The sequence below is a fragment of the Macaca fascicularis genome, chromosome 19 (assembly GCF_037993035.2).
Source record: "Macaca fascicularis isolate 582-1 chromosome 19, T2T-MFA8v1.1".
Lineage (NCBI taxonomy): Eukaryota > Metazoa > Chordata > Mammalia > Primates > Cercopithecidae > Macaca > Macaca fascicularis.
In genome coordinates, this window is record NC_088393.1 from 9,602,321 (window position 1) to 9,620,264 (window position 17,944).

The following is a 17,944-nucleotide window of genomic DNA, read 5'->3' on the forward strand; positions in this document are numbered from 1 at the left end:
GATAAGGGAGATGAGCTCATTCTTTCTCTTCACCTTCATTTTCTTTCAAATTCATTCCTTCCTCTGAATCCTTTCCCTGTCCTTCAGGAAAGTAACATCTACCTGCTACAGGAGTGAGAAAAATGTGATGTCCCAAGAGCACTCCTAGGGACCCTTTTGCACATTTTTCTAAGCAACTTGGCACTGCGAAGGACTTCAATCCATAATCCCTTCTTCTGTAGTAACAAAGGCAGCGTTTGCCATCTCAAGTTCACCTGTGCCCTTCCTGTGAACACAGTGATGGTCTCTGATTTAGAAAGATCCTTCACTCTGGAGCAGAAGAAAGTACAGAGAGAATCGACTCTGTAGCATTCTCTCCTGCTGAATTAATTGGCTATTGATCATGTAAATTAGTAAGCTGAAGCAACAGAAGTGTTCAGTTAGTAACATCTACGGGGAAAAATGACCAATAGCCTCAGAGAAGAGTGTCAAGAAGTCAAAGGAACCTTTTTTTTTTTTTTCAGATGGAGTCTTGCACTGTCATCCAGGCTGGAGTGCAATGGCATGATCTCGGCTCAGTGCAACCTCTGCCTCCTGGGTTCAAGCGATTCTCCTGTCTCAGCCTCCCGAATAGTTGGGATTACAGGTGTATGCCACTATACCCAGCTAATTTTTTGTATTTTTAGTAGAGATGGGGTTTCACTATGTTGTCCAGGCTGGTCTCGAACTCCTGACCTCGTGATCTGCCCACCTCGGCCTCCCTAAGTGCTGGGATTACAGGCATAAGCCACCGCACCCAGCCTAGGAACCTATTTTAAAACCTAGTCCTTGCTGGGTGTGGTGGCTCAAGCCTGTAATCCCAGTGTTTAGGGAGGCTGAGGTGGGCGAATCGCTTGAGCCCAGGAGTTTGAGACCAGCCCAAGCAATATAGTGAGAACTATCTCTACAAAAAAATTAAGAAACACACACACAATTAACCAGTCTTATTGGTGATGATCACCTGCAGTTCTAGCTGCTAGGGGAGGCTGAAGTTGGAGGATTGCTTGAGACTGGGGAGGCTGAGGCTGCAGTGAGCCATGATCACATCATTGCACTCCAGCCTGGGCAATAGAGGGAGACCCTGTTTAAAAAAAAAAAAGATGCTGTCTAGGCTGAGCACAGTGGCTCACACCTATAATCCCTGCACTTTGGGAGGCTGAGGTGGGAGGATCTCTTGGAGCCAGGAGTTTAAGACCAGCTTGGGTCACATAGTGAGACCCCCATCTCTACAAAAAAAAAAAAATTTTTTTCAAAAAAACCCCAGGAAACTGGGCATAGGGCAGAGGCTCTAGAGCCCAGTGAGTGAGCTGGACAGCTGCCCAGCTCCTCAGGAGGCTGAAGTGAGAAGATAACTTGAGTCCAGGAATTTGAGGCTGCAGTGAGTACAGTGAGTACCGCAGTGAGTACACACCACTGTACTCCAGCCTGGGTGACAGAATGAAACCCTGTCTCAAAAATAAAAGACAAAAGAAGAAAGAAAAGGAAAGAAAAGAAAAGAAAAGAGACAGAAGAGAAGGAGAGGAGAGAGAAAGAAAAGAAGAGAAGAGGAGAGGAGAGAACGAGAAGAAAGAAAGGAAAAGAAAAGTTGCTAGCATTCACTTATAAACTAATGAAACTGAAGCCTTGTATATTTTTTCTTCCCAGAATCAATAAGTAGCACTTTCAGTTAGCAGCAAGCTATCCTCCCACCTCAGCCTCTTGAGTAGCTGGGACTACAGGCCTACATGATGCCCAACTTATTGTCTTTTTATTAATTTTTTTTTTTTTTTGTAGAGATGGGATGTCACTATGTGGCCCAAACTGGCCTTAAGGCTTGGGTGAAAAATAAAAAATAAAAAAATAAAAATTTCAAAAGAAAAAGAAAGAAAGAAAGAAGAAAGAAGGAAAGAAAGAAAGAAAGAAAGAAAGAAAGAAAGAAAGAGAAACAAAGGGAAACAGAAAGGAAAGAAAGAAAGAAAGAAAGAAAGAAAGAAAGAGAAAGAAAGAAAGAGAGAAAAAGAGAGAAAGAGAGAAAGAGAGAAGAAAAGAAAAGAAAAAAAGGCTTGGGTGACATTAGCAGAGCAGAAACGGAAACAAGATCTATATGTACCTGCTGGACTGGTCCCTGTCTTCTCTGCTGGGGCTGGCCATGTGGAATTTCCTTGTGCTGCCTGACTTGACATCTTTGTAGTGGGCACTAGCATTCCATCAGTTGCTGAAAGAAAAGGGCAATAGGAAGGTTGAGCTATCCATTACTTCAGTAGGTCAGTTTTTGCACTTTCTTTACATTGACTGATCTTTCTATTTTGCTTTAACTCAGAGGCTCCAGAGCCCAGTGAGTGAGCTGGACAGCTGCCCAGGTGACCTCCCATCAAACCCCAGTCTAACTGGACATGGTAGAAAGCAGACACTAGGCACCATCATGAGAAAGACTGACAGATCTCAGATGGGAAGGGGTTCATTTTATAAGTAATCACAAATTAAAATGTGACAAGTGGCCAGGCACAGTGGCTCGCCCCTGTAATCTCAACACTTTGGGAGGTCAAAGTGGAAGGATTGCCTGAGCCCAGGAGTTTGAGACCAGCCTGGGTAGGATAGCGAGACACCATCTCTACAAAATAATTTTTAAAATTAGCTGGGCATGGTGACGTGCACCTGTAGTCCCAGCTCCTCTGGAGGATGAAGTAGGAGAACTGCTTGTGCCCAAGAGTTCAGGGTTCCAGTGAGCTATGATCACTCCACTGCACTCCAGCCTGGATGAGAGAGTGAGACTGTCTCTTTAAAAATAAATGAAATAAAATGGAGTAACATTCTGTTTAGAGTATAGATTCTTAACCTCTTTTTATTATAGGTCCCTTTGACAGGCTTGTGAACTATATGAATTCCTTTATAAATTAAAATAAAAATGTAGAATAAAACATAAAATAACAATATAAAATATTCGATTACAAACAAAATCATTGTGGATAAAGAAAATCTGGTACACATAGACCTTGGAGTACTACACAGCCATGAAAAAGAATGAAATCAGGTTCTTTAAAGCAACATGGATGGAGCTGAAGGCCATCAACCTAAGCAAAATAACTCAAAAACAGAAAATTAAATGCTGCACGTTCTCATTTATAAGTGGGAGCTAAATAATGGGTACATGTGGATATAAAGATAGAAATAATAGACACTGGGACTCCAAAATAGAGGAGGCTGAGAGTGAAGTGAGGATTGAAAAACTACTTCTTGGGACAACATTCACTATTTGGATGATGAATTCACTGGAAGCCAAACCTCACCATTATGCAGTCTATCCACATAGCAAACCTGCATATATACCCCTGAATCTAAAATTTAGAAAATGAAAGAAATGATTATATTGAAATGTTATCAAAATCTTAATAAACAAATGTAATATAATAATACAGGCACTTCTTTTACTAACTCGTTAAGTAAGATATATTGAAAAGCCTAATAATCACCATAATTATGAATAAAGTCATACATGATATTTAAAAGTACTTGCAACAACTGTCATAAGATACGAAAGTGTCTGGAATTTCTGCTGTGGGCAAAGGCACAGGCACTGCTAGGATTAATGTGGTTTGTTTTGTTACCTCTACTCATCAATAAAACAAATGCTAAATTTCAGTTCAAGGTTAGCAAAAATAAAGATGTAGTTTACAAATACCGCATGTTCTCACTTATAAGTGGGAACTAAACCTTAAGTACACATGGAGACATGTATACTTGAGGGTGGAGACTGGGAGGAAGGAGAGGATAAAAAAAAAATCTACCAACCAGGTACTAGGCTTATTACCTGACTGATGATGTAATGTGTACCCCAAGTCCCCATGACATGCAATTTACCTATATAACAAACCTGCACATGTTCCCTGAACCTAAAATATTTATATTTTCAAATATAAAAGTTTGAAAAATTTAAAACGATGTAGTTTATTTCCAGATTCATCCCCAGCACACTTGGGGAAGGAGCAGGGCATTCTTACTTTCAACCAAGGAGGTCTTGGCGGGAACTGAAATAGAGCTTGCCCATGTTTCTGGAGAACCCTTTCTTCCGGCTGTGGGTTCTGTGGGAGAAGAGACAGGTAACAAGGATGTTGGGGTCTCATATGGTATGAAGGTTAATGTCTGTGTTTCAGCTGTTGTTCTCTCTTCTTCTGTAGTGGTCTGGCTTGAGGTTATCTCAGGAGGCTCCTCCTGGGACATATTTAGAGTGGATGTTGGAGAAAGTGTCAGAGCTGAAGTCTGAAGATCCACCAATGTGTTGGGCTGTTTTGCCACGGAGGGCCCAAGAAAGAGTGAAGTGTTTCTGGAGGTGGATGCAGTGGGGGAAAGAAAGCTGGTTTCTTTCTCAGTGGATAGGCTTATGCGAGAGGAACTAGAACCAGACCCTGCTGCTTGACCTGTGCTGAAGAGAGTTGTGAGTTTTGATGCAAGAGGGGTCGATGTCATAGATGATGATGCCGTGCTCAGGTCTGGATAAGACATGCTCTCTGAGGCATATATAAGGTCCCCTGTTCCTGGAGTGGGAACTCTGGGTTCATGTCCTGCCATAGAAGGGGAGGCAGATTTCTCAGGGATTTCAGTAAAACCTGTTGATTGAACTGAGCTTGCACTTATGGCCTTTGTGGAAGTCATCATCCCTGCCCTTGTGTTTTTTTCTGGAGACTTGGACAGTGAGGAAGATGCTGTGCTTGCATCTGAGTCTGGAATGGTGTTCAGGGACTGTCCAGAAGTTGGTAAAGAAGCAGACTTAGTATCCAAACTTGGGACCTCAAAAAACTTAAAGGTCAAGGTGGACTGTGGGATCCTCCAAGTTGTGGGAGCTGTAGTCAGTGATGAAAAGGCCTTTGATGGGCTTGAGGAGGCAGAGACAGGTGTTAGGAGCCCTGACGCAGCACTGGTGGGCTTCACAGGTATCCCTTTGGGCACTGTTGATTGAGTAGCTGTCAGTCTGTTCATGGTGATTTCAGACATGGCTGTAACCTCACCTGGGTTCATGGTCAGAGGGAGAGAAGAAAATGTGTTGGCTCCAGTTGAGTGAGTGGACCCACTTCTGACTCCTCCAGAGCTGGCCAAACCCTGGCTTCCTGTGGTTAGTGACATCACAGATGCCCTCTCAAGCCCAGCTGATGAGTTCACCAAAGCTGTTGTCTCTGAGGTGTCAGAACTCTGACCGAATGCAAGGGAACCGGTAGTTCCTGCAGGCAAAGTAGAAAGTGCCATGATGGTCGAACCTTCATAGGTTGTGTTCTGTGGAGCAACAATCTTAGAGGAAGAAGTGGAAGAAGGATGGAGTGGACTTTCTGCTACCCCTTGGATAGTGATTCCAGGGATGCTCCTATCTGGGTTACTTACTGTCTTAAGAACCAGTGCATCCCCATTTGAGGTCTCTGACATGGTCAGGGTAGTCTCTGGGACTGTGCCAAGTCTATCCAAATCTATAGTCACCAGTGGGGTAGAATCAAAGGATGTAGCTAATGAACTTGTTGGCTCAGTGGTGGTGAGTGGGATGGCTGGAGTGTCCGGGAGTAAAGTAGGGGAGGAGGCTCCAGAGAGAGTCCCTGTACTTGGAAGTTTAGAAGGTGGTGTGGACACAGTTGAAAACAAGATGGTATCTGTCACTGAAATCTTTGAGGTGAGTGATGTGTCTGAAGTCTCAGTGACGGCCAAAAGGCTCTCAGGAGTAGCTGAAGTTTCCCAGCTTGCTCCAGAGGTGGTTGTAGTTGGGGTCTGTGATGAAGAATGAATGGTTTTGCTTTCAGTCATAGTGAGAAGACTGGCTTCTGATGTAGCACTGGATCCAGTGACCACTGTCGCTGAGAGATGGGGAGTGAAGGCAGTGGCTGGTTCAATAATTGATGCTGGAAGTGAGTGTGTCTCTCCTGCAGGACTTGTCTTGAGAGAGCCCATGGCGGGTAAGTCAGTAGTGCTGTCTACACTGGTCCATATACCTGGTACTGGAACAGAAGTCACCACAGAATTGCTAGAGGTAGGATTTTCTCTGGTGGCAGTGTCAGTGCTGACCGTGGTGCTGAAAGTTCCTACTGGTCTAGACCAGGTTAACAGGGCCGAGCTTGTCTTGACAGGGTGGGTGATTGTAAAGGGTGGTAAAGTGGATGGCGTGCCACCCACATTGGAGCCTCTATCAAGAGAATAGGTGTTACTGGAAACAGATGGAGAGGTGGCTGTATTTGTCTCTATTGTAGATGTGGGAACCTCGGATCTATCTGAAGAGAAGAGAGATGGAGAGGAACTTGCTGTCCTTCCTGAGATGCTAGTGGGACTGATAGAGGCTGTTTTAGTGACATCCATAGTTGAAGAAGCTATGGAGGTGTTGATCAGATCAGAGGAAGAACTGCTATCTGAGGGGAGCTCATTTGTTGTCTGTGCCTCAAGGATATCTGAGATTTTTACTGTAGTTTCATTATCCAGTGAAACTGTGCTGGTCTCTGTGAAACTAACAGTGAGAACTATGGGGGAAGTGGTTGGAGCAGCAGAGGTGATTGTCATTCTCTCTCCCAGTGTAATGGAAGAACTGGCTTCTGTGGGCTTTGTGGACACAGCTGAACCGATCCAATCCCCAGGAGTAGGTGTCACTCTTGAAGTCAACTCAGGAGTGAGAGATGAAATGGTTCTAAATGAATGAGTTGTCTTTTCTGGGAAATGTGAGATAGTTGTCACTTCATTATCAGGGGAGGGGGAAAAGGAGACAGTGGGAATACTTTCAGCCCCATCTGAAGGTGTGTCAATTACATCTGATGCTACTGTGGACAAGCCAGGTGAACCTGCACTGTTTACTGGGAAGCTTGTTTCTGTATTAATAGTTGGATGGGACCCCAAAGGGATTGACACTGTCCGTGGATCCTTGTTCATTCTAAAGGAAACCAAAGACTCTGAAGTGGGCAGGGATATTGTCCTAGTTAATTTGGTCCCTCCTGAAGAGGCTGTGCCTAAACTCAGGTTAGCAGTACTCTCAGACATAAGGCCAGAAACATCTGATCTGGAAGTTACGGTCATTGGAAGAAGGACTTCAGAGCTGATAGATGCCCCCACAGAAGTCTCAGAAAGACCTGTGCCTGAGGATGCATCAGTGTTCAAAGTACTCAGGGCTGTATTCTCGGGGCCATAGGTCTCTGTTTCTGGATTTGTTTGCTTAGCAGCAGATGTGGATGCAGCTGAAAAGAGTGGAAATTCAGTCATAGTTGAACTTGGGTTTGAAACCCCAGAATGAGCTGAGGACAATGCCTCAGATAAACTAGTACTGATTGTGGAATCCAAGGATTCAAGTGAGGCTAAGGAATATGGAACGGACGTGCTGCTTCCAGAAGAGACTGAGTTCTCATGGGTAGGGGAAGCAGACACTGCCACAGCATTGACATATGGAGTTGACTGTGTCTGCCCAGAAACGTTTTCTGAAGAAACTGCATGTAGTGGTTGAGTGAACTGTTCAATTGTGCCTGTACTGGTCCATGCAATTGTTGGTGGGGTGATGGGAGAATGTGTCATGGGTGCTGAGCTGATGTCTAGTCCTGAGGTTATGCCTGTAGAAATGACTTCCTCCACTGGAATGGATGAAAAAGGCAATGTTAAGCTTGTGGCCTTGTTTCCAGGAGTGGAAGTCAAAGTGGTCTCTGCTTCAGGAGCTGAGGTCTCAGGTTGGGGATGTATTGAAGAAGGCACTTCACTCTTCTCTATGTAAATCATGGATGTGTGAGTGCTGGTTCCCACAGACAGGGACTCAGAAGAGGTGCTGGAGCTGTTTTCCAATCTGAAGGCTCTAGTGACACCAGTATTCAATGGCCTGTCAGTGACCAAAGTCCCTGTAGAGCTGGTGTGCACCCCATGGCTGAGGTCAGGTGAATCTGTGGTCTTGGGGGTGTTACTGAGAGTGAGAGAACTCCATGGTGTCACCTCCATTGAAGGAGTTGGAGATGGAAGATCCATAGAGGCAGTTCTGAGTTTTTTTGTATTTTCAGTGCTTCCCAAAGCTGTGGACATAAGGGTAGCTGAGCTGGACTCTGTCCTTGATGAAGACTTGGAGATGTCTGAGGTCATAACTGTGGTGACCTCCTTGGTCCAAAATGTACTGCCCCCTATGAATTCCACATCAGGAGTTGGAGGAGATGAGGGTAGAGGGATGCTTGTGCTCATCTGGCTTCCTTCAGCAGAGCTGGGTTCAAGAGAGGAGGAGGGAGCTGTATTTCCCTGTGTGTTCAGCCTTGGACTGCTTCCCTTACTAGAAACTGTGACTCCTTCAGTAGTTGACTCAGAAAGGACAGAGGAAACTCTTCCTAATGACTGGTTGATGCTTCTTCCTGGAGCACTAGTAACTAGGAGTCCCACAGTCCCAGCCATGGAGACAGTGGCTGTAGAACTTCCTCTTTCCAGTGCTATGTTTGTGGATGTCTCAGCTGGGGATGATGTTCCTATGGGAAGGTGGGCTGTGCCCAGGGTGACTCCACTACTACTGCTCCCTGTTGTTGTGTTGTCCATGGGTGGAGTGGATTGAACGTTTGTTGGGCCAGTCTCAATCTCTCTGGAGAGTGTGTCTATAGATGGTTTCCAAAAAGTGGTTGTCTCAGAGGAGCTTCTCCCTTGTGTCCCGAGCTCAGGGTAGACTTCAGTAAGATGGGGAGGGGATGCTGAGGCTGGTAAAGATGTTTGATCTTTGAGTGATTGTGCCACATGAGTAGGACTCATCGTTGCAGAACGGGTGTCCTGTGCTTGTGTTGAGTGTTCAATCACACTGGTCCACGTGGTTGACAGTGGGGTGATAGGAACAGTTGTTAAGTCTCCAGTTGCGCCCAAACTCCTGATTCCTAGGTGCTGATCCCATGTGGTTGAATCTGTATTTCCAATGGCACTGGTATCTGCCTCTGACTTTGAAAGTTCATGAGAAGGTGTGGACATAGGTGGAAAAATAGCAAATGTACTCATGAGTGAACTTGGACTTGAAATATCAAGGTCTGTTGAAGGCATTTCCTCTGTCAAACTGGTACTCAGCCATGTTGCCATGGGGAGAGTGATTGTGGTCTGCTCACTGGTAGTGAGGACCACGGGTTCCCCTGGGACATCAGAAGTCAGTTCCAATGTGCTGCTTCCAGTGGTAGGGGAGGTAGGGATTACTACAGAGACAGGTCCTGGAGTTGACTGTGTCTCAAATCCAGATGGTTTTTCTGCCAAATTTGTGTAATGTAATTGAGTGGAGTGTTCAGTTGTGTCTGTGATGGTCCATGCTTTTGTGATCAGACTGGTGGGATCGGGTGAACTTGAGATTTTAGGACTTCCAGAGTAAGCAGCTGGGGTGGTGGACTCTGTCTTTGGATGGTTTTCTGTGGTTCTGAGTGTCCTCACTGAGTGGGGTGTAGAGACCTGAGCTGAACTTGTATCCTTAGGATCCGTAGTGGTGATGTAGGTGGTGGGGGCCCAGGTACTATCAGTGTTAGTCTCTCCAGGAGCTGTCATCTCAGGCGAAGACCCAGAAGAGTAAGCAATTTCATTTGTCTCCATTCTGGCTGTTGATGCATGAATGTGGGTTTCTATTGAGGGGAAGGCGAGAGGTGTGTAAGAGCCAGTTTTTACTACTGAAGTCATGGTAAGGTTGATGGTGCTTGGACTTTCTGAACTAGCGTGTGTTCCGAGGCGGATGCTGGGTGTGTTTGCTGATTCAGGGTAGGTGCTCAGGGTCGGAAGTCCCCCTTCTGATGCCTCCACTGATGTGGCTGGAGATGGAGTGTCCAAGGGAACCAGGGTGCTTTTTCCTACAGCACCACTTGTTGGAATATTACTTGGTGTCGAGGAAGTCATGGAAGGTAAGTTGGGTGTGTTCCGTTCACTAGTTTCAACTGTGTCCATTGTCATGCTTGGGGTGACTCTCTGGGTTGAAAATGTGGAGCTCATTGTGACTTTGGGAGTAGGAGAAGAAGATGAGGACAAGATGCCAAGCCAGGTGCTTCTAGCAGAGCCAGGCTCAGGAGATGGAGGGTGAGTTGCAGTCATTTGTGGAGTCAGAGCTGAACTGGCTCCACCTCTAGGCACTGGAATTTCTCCAGATGTTAAATGATAGACATCATCAGAAAATGTGCCAACCAATTGGCTTGTCCTTCCCGGAGTGCTTGAGCCAACAGCATCCATGGACTGAGATGGAGATACTGACATTGAGACACTTTCTTTGGCCATGGTAAAATCTGTAGATGTCTCAGAGGAAGTTGAGGTTCCAATGGACAGATGAGTTGTGTCCAATGTTCCTTCAGTAATGTAGCCCTTTCCAATTGGGATGTTGGTAGAAGCCATAGCCACAGTGCCTGGGCCATTCGTGGTCTCTGTTGTGAGGATGGTTGTTGATGGTTCCCTGATAGAAGTTGCTTCTGTGGAACCAGTTGTTGGAGAAGTGAATTTAGAGACCACTACAGTAGCAGAGAGAGAAGTGGCAGAAGTTGAAACAGTGGTTGTTGCTGAAGGTAACGCTGTCTTGAATCTGGGACTAGTCTCTGGCCAAGTTGTGCTTTGGGGTGCAACAGAGTCATTAAACGTGCCTGTATTGGTCTGTGACATTGCTGCTGTCCCAGAGAGGTGAGATATTTTAGGAAGAGCTGAACTGGTTGAGTTTGTAGCTGAGGTACTGCTCGTGGCTCTGAGCTCACTCACTAGGTGGGATGAAGAGAACTGAGCTGAACGTGTAGTCCAGGTGTCCATGGTGGGGAATACTGGGGTGGGGACAGAGGTGCTGGCCAAGGTGGTCCTTACTCTGGAAACAGAAGTCTCAGGTTGAGACACAGATGGATTCAAAGTTTCCTCTGTTTCTTCTGCACCGGTAAATAGATGAGTGGAAGGAGTAGATGAAGAAAATGTAGTTTTCACTCCAGAGACACTTGGGAGGCTGAGAGTGCTAGGACTCTCTGACCATTCTGAAGCCAGTGTCCCAATTGGGTGGATGCTAGGTGAGTCTGTAGTCTCAGCAGAGGTGCTGAGGGTGAGGACACTCCCTGCTGTCCCTTTCCCTGATGCAGATGGATAAGTCAGAGGGGAAGTTGCATTTCTGACTCTTTCAGGACTTGTTGCTGCATTACTTAGGGTCATGGAGAAAAGAATGGCTGAGCTGGGCTTTGTCTTTGTTGAGATTTCAGGAGTCCCTGTGGTCATAGATGAGGTGACTCTGTGGTGTGAGAATGTGCTGGTCGCTGACACTGTATCCTCAAGAACTGAAGCAGATGACAACAGAGGAACACTGGTGCTTATCTTGGTAGGTCCTGCAGAGTCTGGTTCAGGGGAAGAGGAGGGATGTCTAGTGTTTAATGGAGTCAGTCCCAGGCTGGTTCCTTCCCTAGAAGCTGGGGACTCTAAAGATGACATCTCAGGGATGACAGAAGAAACCATTGTATATGATGGATTTGTCCCTCCTGGAGGACTTGAGCCAGCAGCCATCTTGCTAACTGCTGGAGTCATGGAGATTGGGACACCGTTCGTGGCAAGAGTCAAATCTGTGGATGTCTCAGATAATGCTGTGGCTCTTTTGAGTGGGTGGGTTGTGCCCTGCCTTCCCCTTGTGATGCTGCCTCCTGTCATTGAAATCCCAGTGGGAACAGCAAACTGATAGGTGGTTGGGCCAGTTGTGGATTCTCTGATGAGTGTGTCTGCAGATGTTTCTTTAAGCCAAATCCCTTTAGTGGAGCTGGTCTTCAGGGTGGTGAAGCCAGACACCACTGAGGGAACAGGAGAAGTGGTGGCACGGGCTGCCACACTGGTTGATGCTGGGGGTCTCTCTGTTTTCATGCTAGGACTTGTCTCCACCCACTGTGTGTGCTGGGGTTCACTAAATTGCTGAGCTGTGCTTTCACTGGTCCATGATGATGCTGTTGAGGTGCTGGAAGTGGTTGCCTTCAGGATGTCAGAGCTCCTGTGGGCAGCTCTACTGGAACTCTGCCTCCCAGAGGTGCTGCCTGCGGTTCTGAGCTCTCTTGTTGGGTGTGATGAAGAGACCTGAGATGGACTACTAATCTTGCTGTAAAGAGTAGTAAAACCTGGGGTGGGGACCAAGGTGGCAGTCATTTCGGTCTCTTCTCCAGGAGCAGAGGTCTCAAGTGGAGTCATGGACGTATTCAAAGTTCCTTCTGTTTCCATTCTACTCATGGAGTGATGGGTGTTGGTCTCCTCTGAGACTAAAGTGGTAGATGGAGATGTGGTTGTCAACGCTGAAGTGCTGGTGCCACTGAGGGTACCTGGACTCCCTGACCATTCTGAAGCCAAAGTCTTGGCTATGTGGGTGCCAGGTGTATCCGTGGTCTCAGCGAAGGCACGGAAGGTAAGGATAGTCTCTGCTGTCTGCTCTGTGGATGTAGATGGAGTCCCCAGAGAGGAAATTGTACTTCTGACCTTTTCAGCACTTGTTTCTACATTGCTTAGTGTCATGGAAAAAGGGATAGCTGAGTTGGACATTGTGCTGACTCTGGCCTCGGGCACCCCAGGAGATAGAGGGGAAGTGATACTCTGGCCTGAGAATATGCCGGTCTCTGATATTTTATTATCGAGAACTGAAGCAGATGATGACAAAGACGCACTGGTACTTATTCTGCTGTGTCCTGTGGAGCCAGGTTCAGGAGAAGAGAAGGGATATCCAGTGGTTGATGGAGTCAGTTCCAGGCTTGTTCCACCTCTGGAATTTGGGGTCCCTCTAGGCGATAAGTCAAGGAAGGAAGAATAAACTGTCCCAAAGGATGGGGTTGTCCTTCCTGGAGTATGTGAGTCAGTAACTGTGGACTCAGCTGGAGTCATAGACACCGGGACATTATCCTTGGATGCAGTTGAATCTGCAAATGTTTTCATTGGAGATGTGATTTTTGCAGGGATATATCTTGTGCCCCAGGGGGTCCCTGTGCTGTCACCTTCGGTTGTTGAGGTCTCAGTGGGGACTGTGTACTTCTCAGTGACTGGGCCACTTGTGGTCTCTACAGCGAGTGTGTAGGTAGATGATTCTTTGGTAAAATTTCCTTCTGTGGAACTGGTCCTGGTCCTTGGGGAACTCAATCCTGAAACCACGCTTGTAGCAGGAGAGTTCCTAGAGGGAGTTCCATTGACCTGGGGACTCAGCGATGAGCTGGTTCTTTGCTCGGAGTGTGTAATTCCTCTAGAGGTTGACTCAGGGAGAGCAGAGGACATCGCCCCCAGAGACCGGGTGGTTCTTCCCACAACCGAAGACGCAGGACTGGCCAAGGTCTTAGCTGGGGAAGTAAAGGGCAGAGTATGTTCCGTCATTATGATTGCACCTGTAGATGTCTTATGTGACAAGGTGGCTCCTGTCAGTCCTGAATCCATTTCCGGTGTGGCTTTACTGCTCCTGCTCCCTGTCATCAAGGAGTGGGTGAGAGAAGATGACCCAGGAAGGCCTGTGGGTTTCAGCATGGACAGGTCAACACTTGCCTCTGGATGGAAGTCTAAGAACAATCCCCTCAGAGAGGGTGGCCTCTGCAGAGCTTCTGAGCTCCCGGAACCTCCAAAATTTCTCAGGGTGGGAGATATGGCTGGGGTCCCTGCATTTCCCCTGAGAAAATCTGTGTCTAGAAGAGCTGCCGTATGTATGGGGGTTGGGGGAATTGTGCAACCCTTCTGATTGAGAAGACTAAATCTCAGGGAGAGAAAGGAAAGGATGGCGCAACCACAGACAATTTCCTCAAATAAACACTGACGATCTCAATTCTTCCCTACAAACTTTTTAACAGATTCTTACTGTCTGCAGGATAGAATGTCTCAGTGTACCATGTCTTAATGATCCTCTCTCTCTCTGAGTGTGTGTGTGTGTGTGTGTGTGTGTGTGTGTATGGTCTTAGAAACCAGGAACTAGGCCGGGCACGGTGGCTCACGCCTGTAATACCAGCACTTTGGGAGGCCAAGGCAAGAGGATCACCTGAGGTTGGGAGTTTGAGACCAGCCTCCTGACTAACATGGAGAAACTCCGTCTCTACTAAAAATGCAAAATTATTTTTAACTTTTTAAAACTAAGTAAAAATTTTTTTTAATAAAAATAAATATTGAGTGTGGTGGTGTGTGTCTGTAATCCCAGCTACTTGGGAGGCTGAGGCAGGAGAAACGCTTGACCCTGGGAGGCAGAGGTTGCGGCAAGTTGAGATGACACCACTGCACTCCAGCCTGGGCAATAAGAGCTCTGTCTAGGAAGGAAGGAAGGAAAGAAGGAAGGAAGGAAGGAAGGAAGGAAGGAAGGAAGGAAGGAAGGAAGGAAGGAAGGAAGGAAGGAAGGAAGGGAGAAAGGAAGAAAGAGGGAGGGAGGGAAGGCAGAGAGAAAAAAGGAAGGAAGGAGGGAAGGAAAGAAGAAAGAAAGAGAAAGAAAGAGAGAGGGAGAGAGGGAAGGAAGGAAGAGAGAGTAAGAGAAAGAAAGGAAGGGAAGAAGGAAGGAAGGAAGAAAGAAAGAGGGGAGGAGGGAGGGAAGGAAGGAAGAAAGGGAGAGAGAGAGAGAGAGGAAGGAAGGGAGGGAGGAAGGGAGGAAGGAAGGAAAAAGAAAGAAAGAAAGAAAGAAAGAAAAGAAAGAAAGAAAGAAAAGAAAGAAAGAGGGAGGGAGGGAAAGAAAAAGAAAGAAAAAAAGCAAGAAAGATGCAGATAGAACCCCTACCTATACCCCCATGAGATGGAGTTAACCCTCGGTGTGTGGAACTGGCAGATACTAAGGCTCTTGAATTGAGAAGTAGAGGTCAGAGAACACATGGCACTTCTGTTCAGATCAGAGCAGGGGCCCACAGATGCACGCTCAGAAATCAGTGGAAGTTGCTCTTGATTCAAATCTCACGACCCTGGCTGGTCGAGCAAGGTGGCTCACGCCTGTAATCCCAGCACTTTGGGAGGCCGAGGTGGGCGGATCACGAGATCAAGAGATGGAGACCATCCTGGCTAACATGGTGAAACCTCATCTCTACTACAAATACAAAAAAAAACATTAGCCAGGCATGGTGGAGGGCGCCTGTAATCCCAGCTACTCGGGAGGCTGAGGCAGGATAATTGCTTGAACGTGGGAGGTGGAGGTTTCAGTGAGCCAAGATCATCACACCACTGCACTTCAGCCTGGGCGACAGAGCGAGACTCTGTCTCAAAATAAAAAAGAAAAAATAAATAATAATAAAGAAAGAAAGAAAGAAAGAAGAAAGCAAGAAAGCAAGAAAGCAAGAAAGCAAGAAAGCAAGAAAGCAAGAAAGCAAGAAAGCAAGAAAGAAAGAAAGAAAGAAAGAAAGAAAGAAAGAAAGAAAATCTCATGACCCAGAGGGTGAAGAGGATGAGGTTGAATCATGTAAAGTTCTATCGATGGTAATTTAGGACAGAAGAGGCAAAAAAAAAAAAAAAAAAAAAAAGAATGTCCTGGAAGCTCACTATTTCTGGCTGTTTTTATTGAGGGAAAAGTGCAGGGAAAATTTTTCACTTTGGGTTAGCCAGGCTGGTCTCAAACACCCGACCTCAGGTGATCCACCTGCCTCAGCCTCCCAAAGTGCTGGCATTACAGGTATGAGCCACTGCACCTGGCTGAGTTAACAGACTTATCTTTAGAGAGTTAACAATATTTTTAAAGTAAAGTTAACAATATTTGAACAGTATGATATGAAGTTAATACATTGTTTTTAGGGATGGGGTCTTGCTCTGTTGCCCAGGCTGGAGTGCAGTGGTGCGATCCTAGCTCACTGTAGCCTTGAACTCCTGGGCTCAAGTGATCCTTCTGCCTCAGCCTCTCAAGTAGCTGGGACTACAGGTGGGTGCCACTATGCCCAGTGAATTTTTTTTAATTTTGAGTAGAGATGAGGTCTCACTATGTTGTCCAGACTGGTCTCGAACTCCTGGCCTCAAGTGATCCTTCTGCCTCAGCCTCCCAAAGTACTGGGATTACAGGCACTAGCCACCACACACCACACACAGCCAGAGTTAGGATTTATTATTTTATTTTATTTTATTTCATTTCATTTCATTTCATTTTATTTATTTGACATAGAGTCTTTTTCTGTCGCCCAGGCAGGAGTGAAGTGGCATGATCTCGGCTCACTGCAACCTCCGCCTCCTGGGTTCAAGTAATTATCCTGCCTTAGCCTCCCAAGTAGCTGGGATTACAGGCATGCACCACCACACCCGGCTAATTTTTTTTTTTGAAATGGAGTCTCACTCTGTCGCCCAGGCTGGAGTGCGGTGGCGCGATCTGGGCTCACTGCAAGCTCCACCTCCTGGGTTCACGTCATTCTCCTGCCTCAGACTCCTGAGTAGCTGGGACTACAGGTGCCTGCCACCACACTCAGCTGATTTTTTTTTTTTTTTTTTTTTTGTATTTTTAGTAGAGACGGGGTTTCAACGTGTTAGCCAGGATGGCCTCTATCTCCTGACCTCGTGATCCGCCCACCTCGGCCTCCCAAAGTGCTGGAATTACAGGTGTGAGCCACCGCGCCGGCCTAATTTTTGTATTTTTAATATAGACGGGGCTTCACCACATTGGCCAGGCTGGTCTCGAACTCCTGACCTCAGGTGATCGCCTGCCTCAGCCTCCCAAAGTGCTGGGGTGACAGGCCTGAGCCACTGCGCTAGGCCCAGAGTTAGGATTTAACATTAGTAGTCTTTATAGATGCTGCACCACACGAGGGAGACACAAGTGCCCCCTGCTGACCAATCCTTTTAGTTTATCTTCTTGTATATATCAGATGTAGTTATTATTTACGTAGCTAAAAGAATCTCGGTCTATTTGGTTACTTTGGTCACCTAATACTTGAACTATTTGGAAATAGAAAAGGACGTTTCCTGTTTCTTTAGAGGCATTCCAAAGGTTCTACAGACAGTGATATTTCACGACCTAGTCGTAGCCTTGTCCATATCAAGTAGTTCAGGTGATTTCTTACCTTGGATCCTCACACATTCTTAGTGCTTAGCTGAATCTTCTATTTTTGAAACAGGGTCTTGCTCTGTCACTCAGGCTTGAGGGCAGTGGTGTGATCATAGCTCACTGCAGCCCCGATCTCTTGGGCTCAAGCAATCCTCCCATCTCGGCCTCCTGAGTAGCTGGAACTACAGGCATGCACCACCATGCCTGGCTAATTTTTCTTTTTTCACTGTAGAGATGCAGTCTTGCTATGTTGCCTAAAGTGGTCGCGAACTCCTGTGCTCAAGCAATCCTCCCTCCTCGGCTTCCCAAAGTGTTGGGATTACAGGCATCAGCCAGCACGCCTGACCTCAGCTAAATCTTTTCTATCTTTGAAAATTCTACAGTACCCGATGTTTCCTAGAATTTAGGTGGCAAGCTGTATCATAGGGAGATCTCGTGCAGGAGGGGAAAAGGGTGAAGGCATGACACATTGCTGAACAAGACTAGTAGTAATACTTAGAGGAGTCTTGAAATTTATGGCCGGGCGCGGTACCCCACACCTGTAATCCCAGCACTTTGGGAGGCCGAGGTGGGTGGATCACCTGAGGTCGGGAGTTCAAGACCGGCCTGACCAACATGGAGAAACCCCATCTCTACTAAAAATACAAAATTAGCTGGATGTGGCGGCGCATGCCTGTAACCCCAGCTACTTGGGAGGCTGAGGCAGGAGAATTGCTTGAACCTGGGAGGCAGAGTTTGTGGTGAGCCAAGATCGAGCCATTGCACTGTAGCCTGGGCAACAAGAGTGAAACTCCGTCTCAAAAAAAAAAAAAAAAGAAAGAAAGAAAGAAATTTGGAAAGCCATTCCCAAGGGCAGGTAGCCCTAGATGATTTTCCAGGGAGACTGAAAGGCAATACTCATGAAGATAGTTTCAAGTGGAGCCTGAAAGGGCAGCTGAACCTCTGGGGAGGCAGAGAATGGGGTACTTCTGTCAATCAGCACCACACTGGGAGATGTGTCTGCCCCAGTTCCTGTGGGTAGGTGGGCCCTGTATGTGTGGAGTCAGGGTTGGTGTTTCTCTAGTTTGAGGAACTGAACGG

General features: G+C 46.6%; 1 protein-coding gene across 1 annotated transcript in view; it reads right to left on the bottom strand.

The window, feature by feature from the left end:
• The window catches only part of MUC16 (mucin 16, cell surface associated), a 172,096-nt gene that overhangs the window by 134,722 nt on the left and 19,430 nt on the right, over positions 1–17,944 (bottom strand). Inside the window, exons 4-6 of the mRNA XM_065535782.2 lie at positions 14,141–14,174; positions 3,996–13,284; positions 2,108–2,212 (exon numbers count right to left, since the gene is read on the bottom strand). Of these exons, the coding sequence (XP_065391854.1) occupies positions 2,108–2,212; positions 3,996–13,284; positions 14,141–14,174 (9,428 nt within the window). The remainder of the gene's footprint in view (positions 1–2,107; positions 2,213–3,995; positions 13,285–14,140; positions 14,175–17,944) is intronic.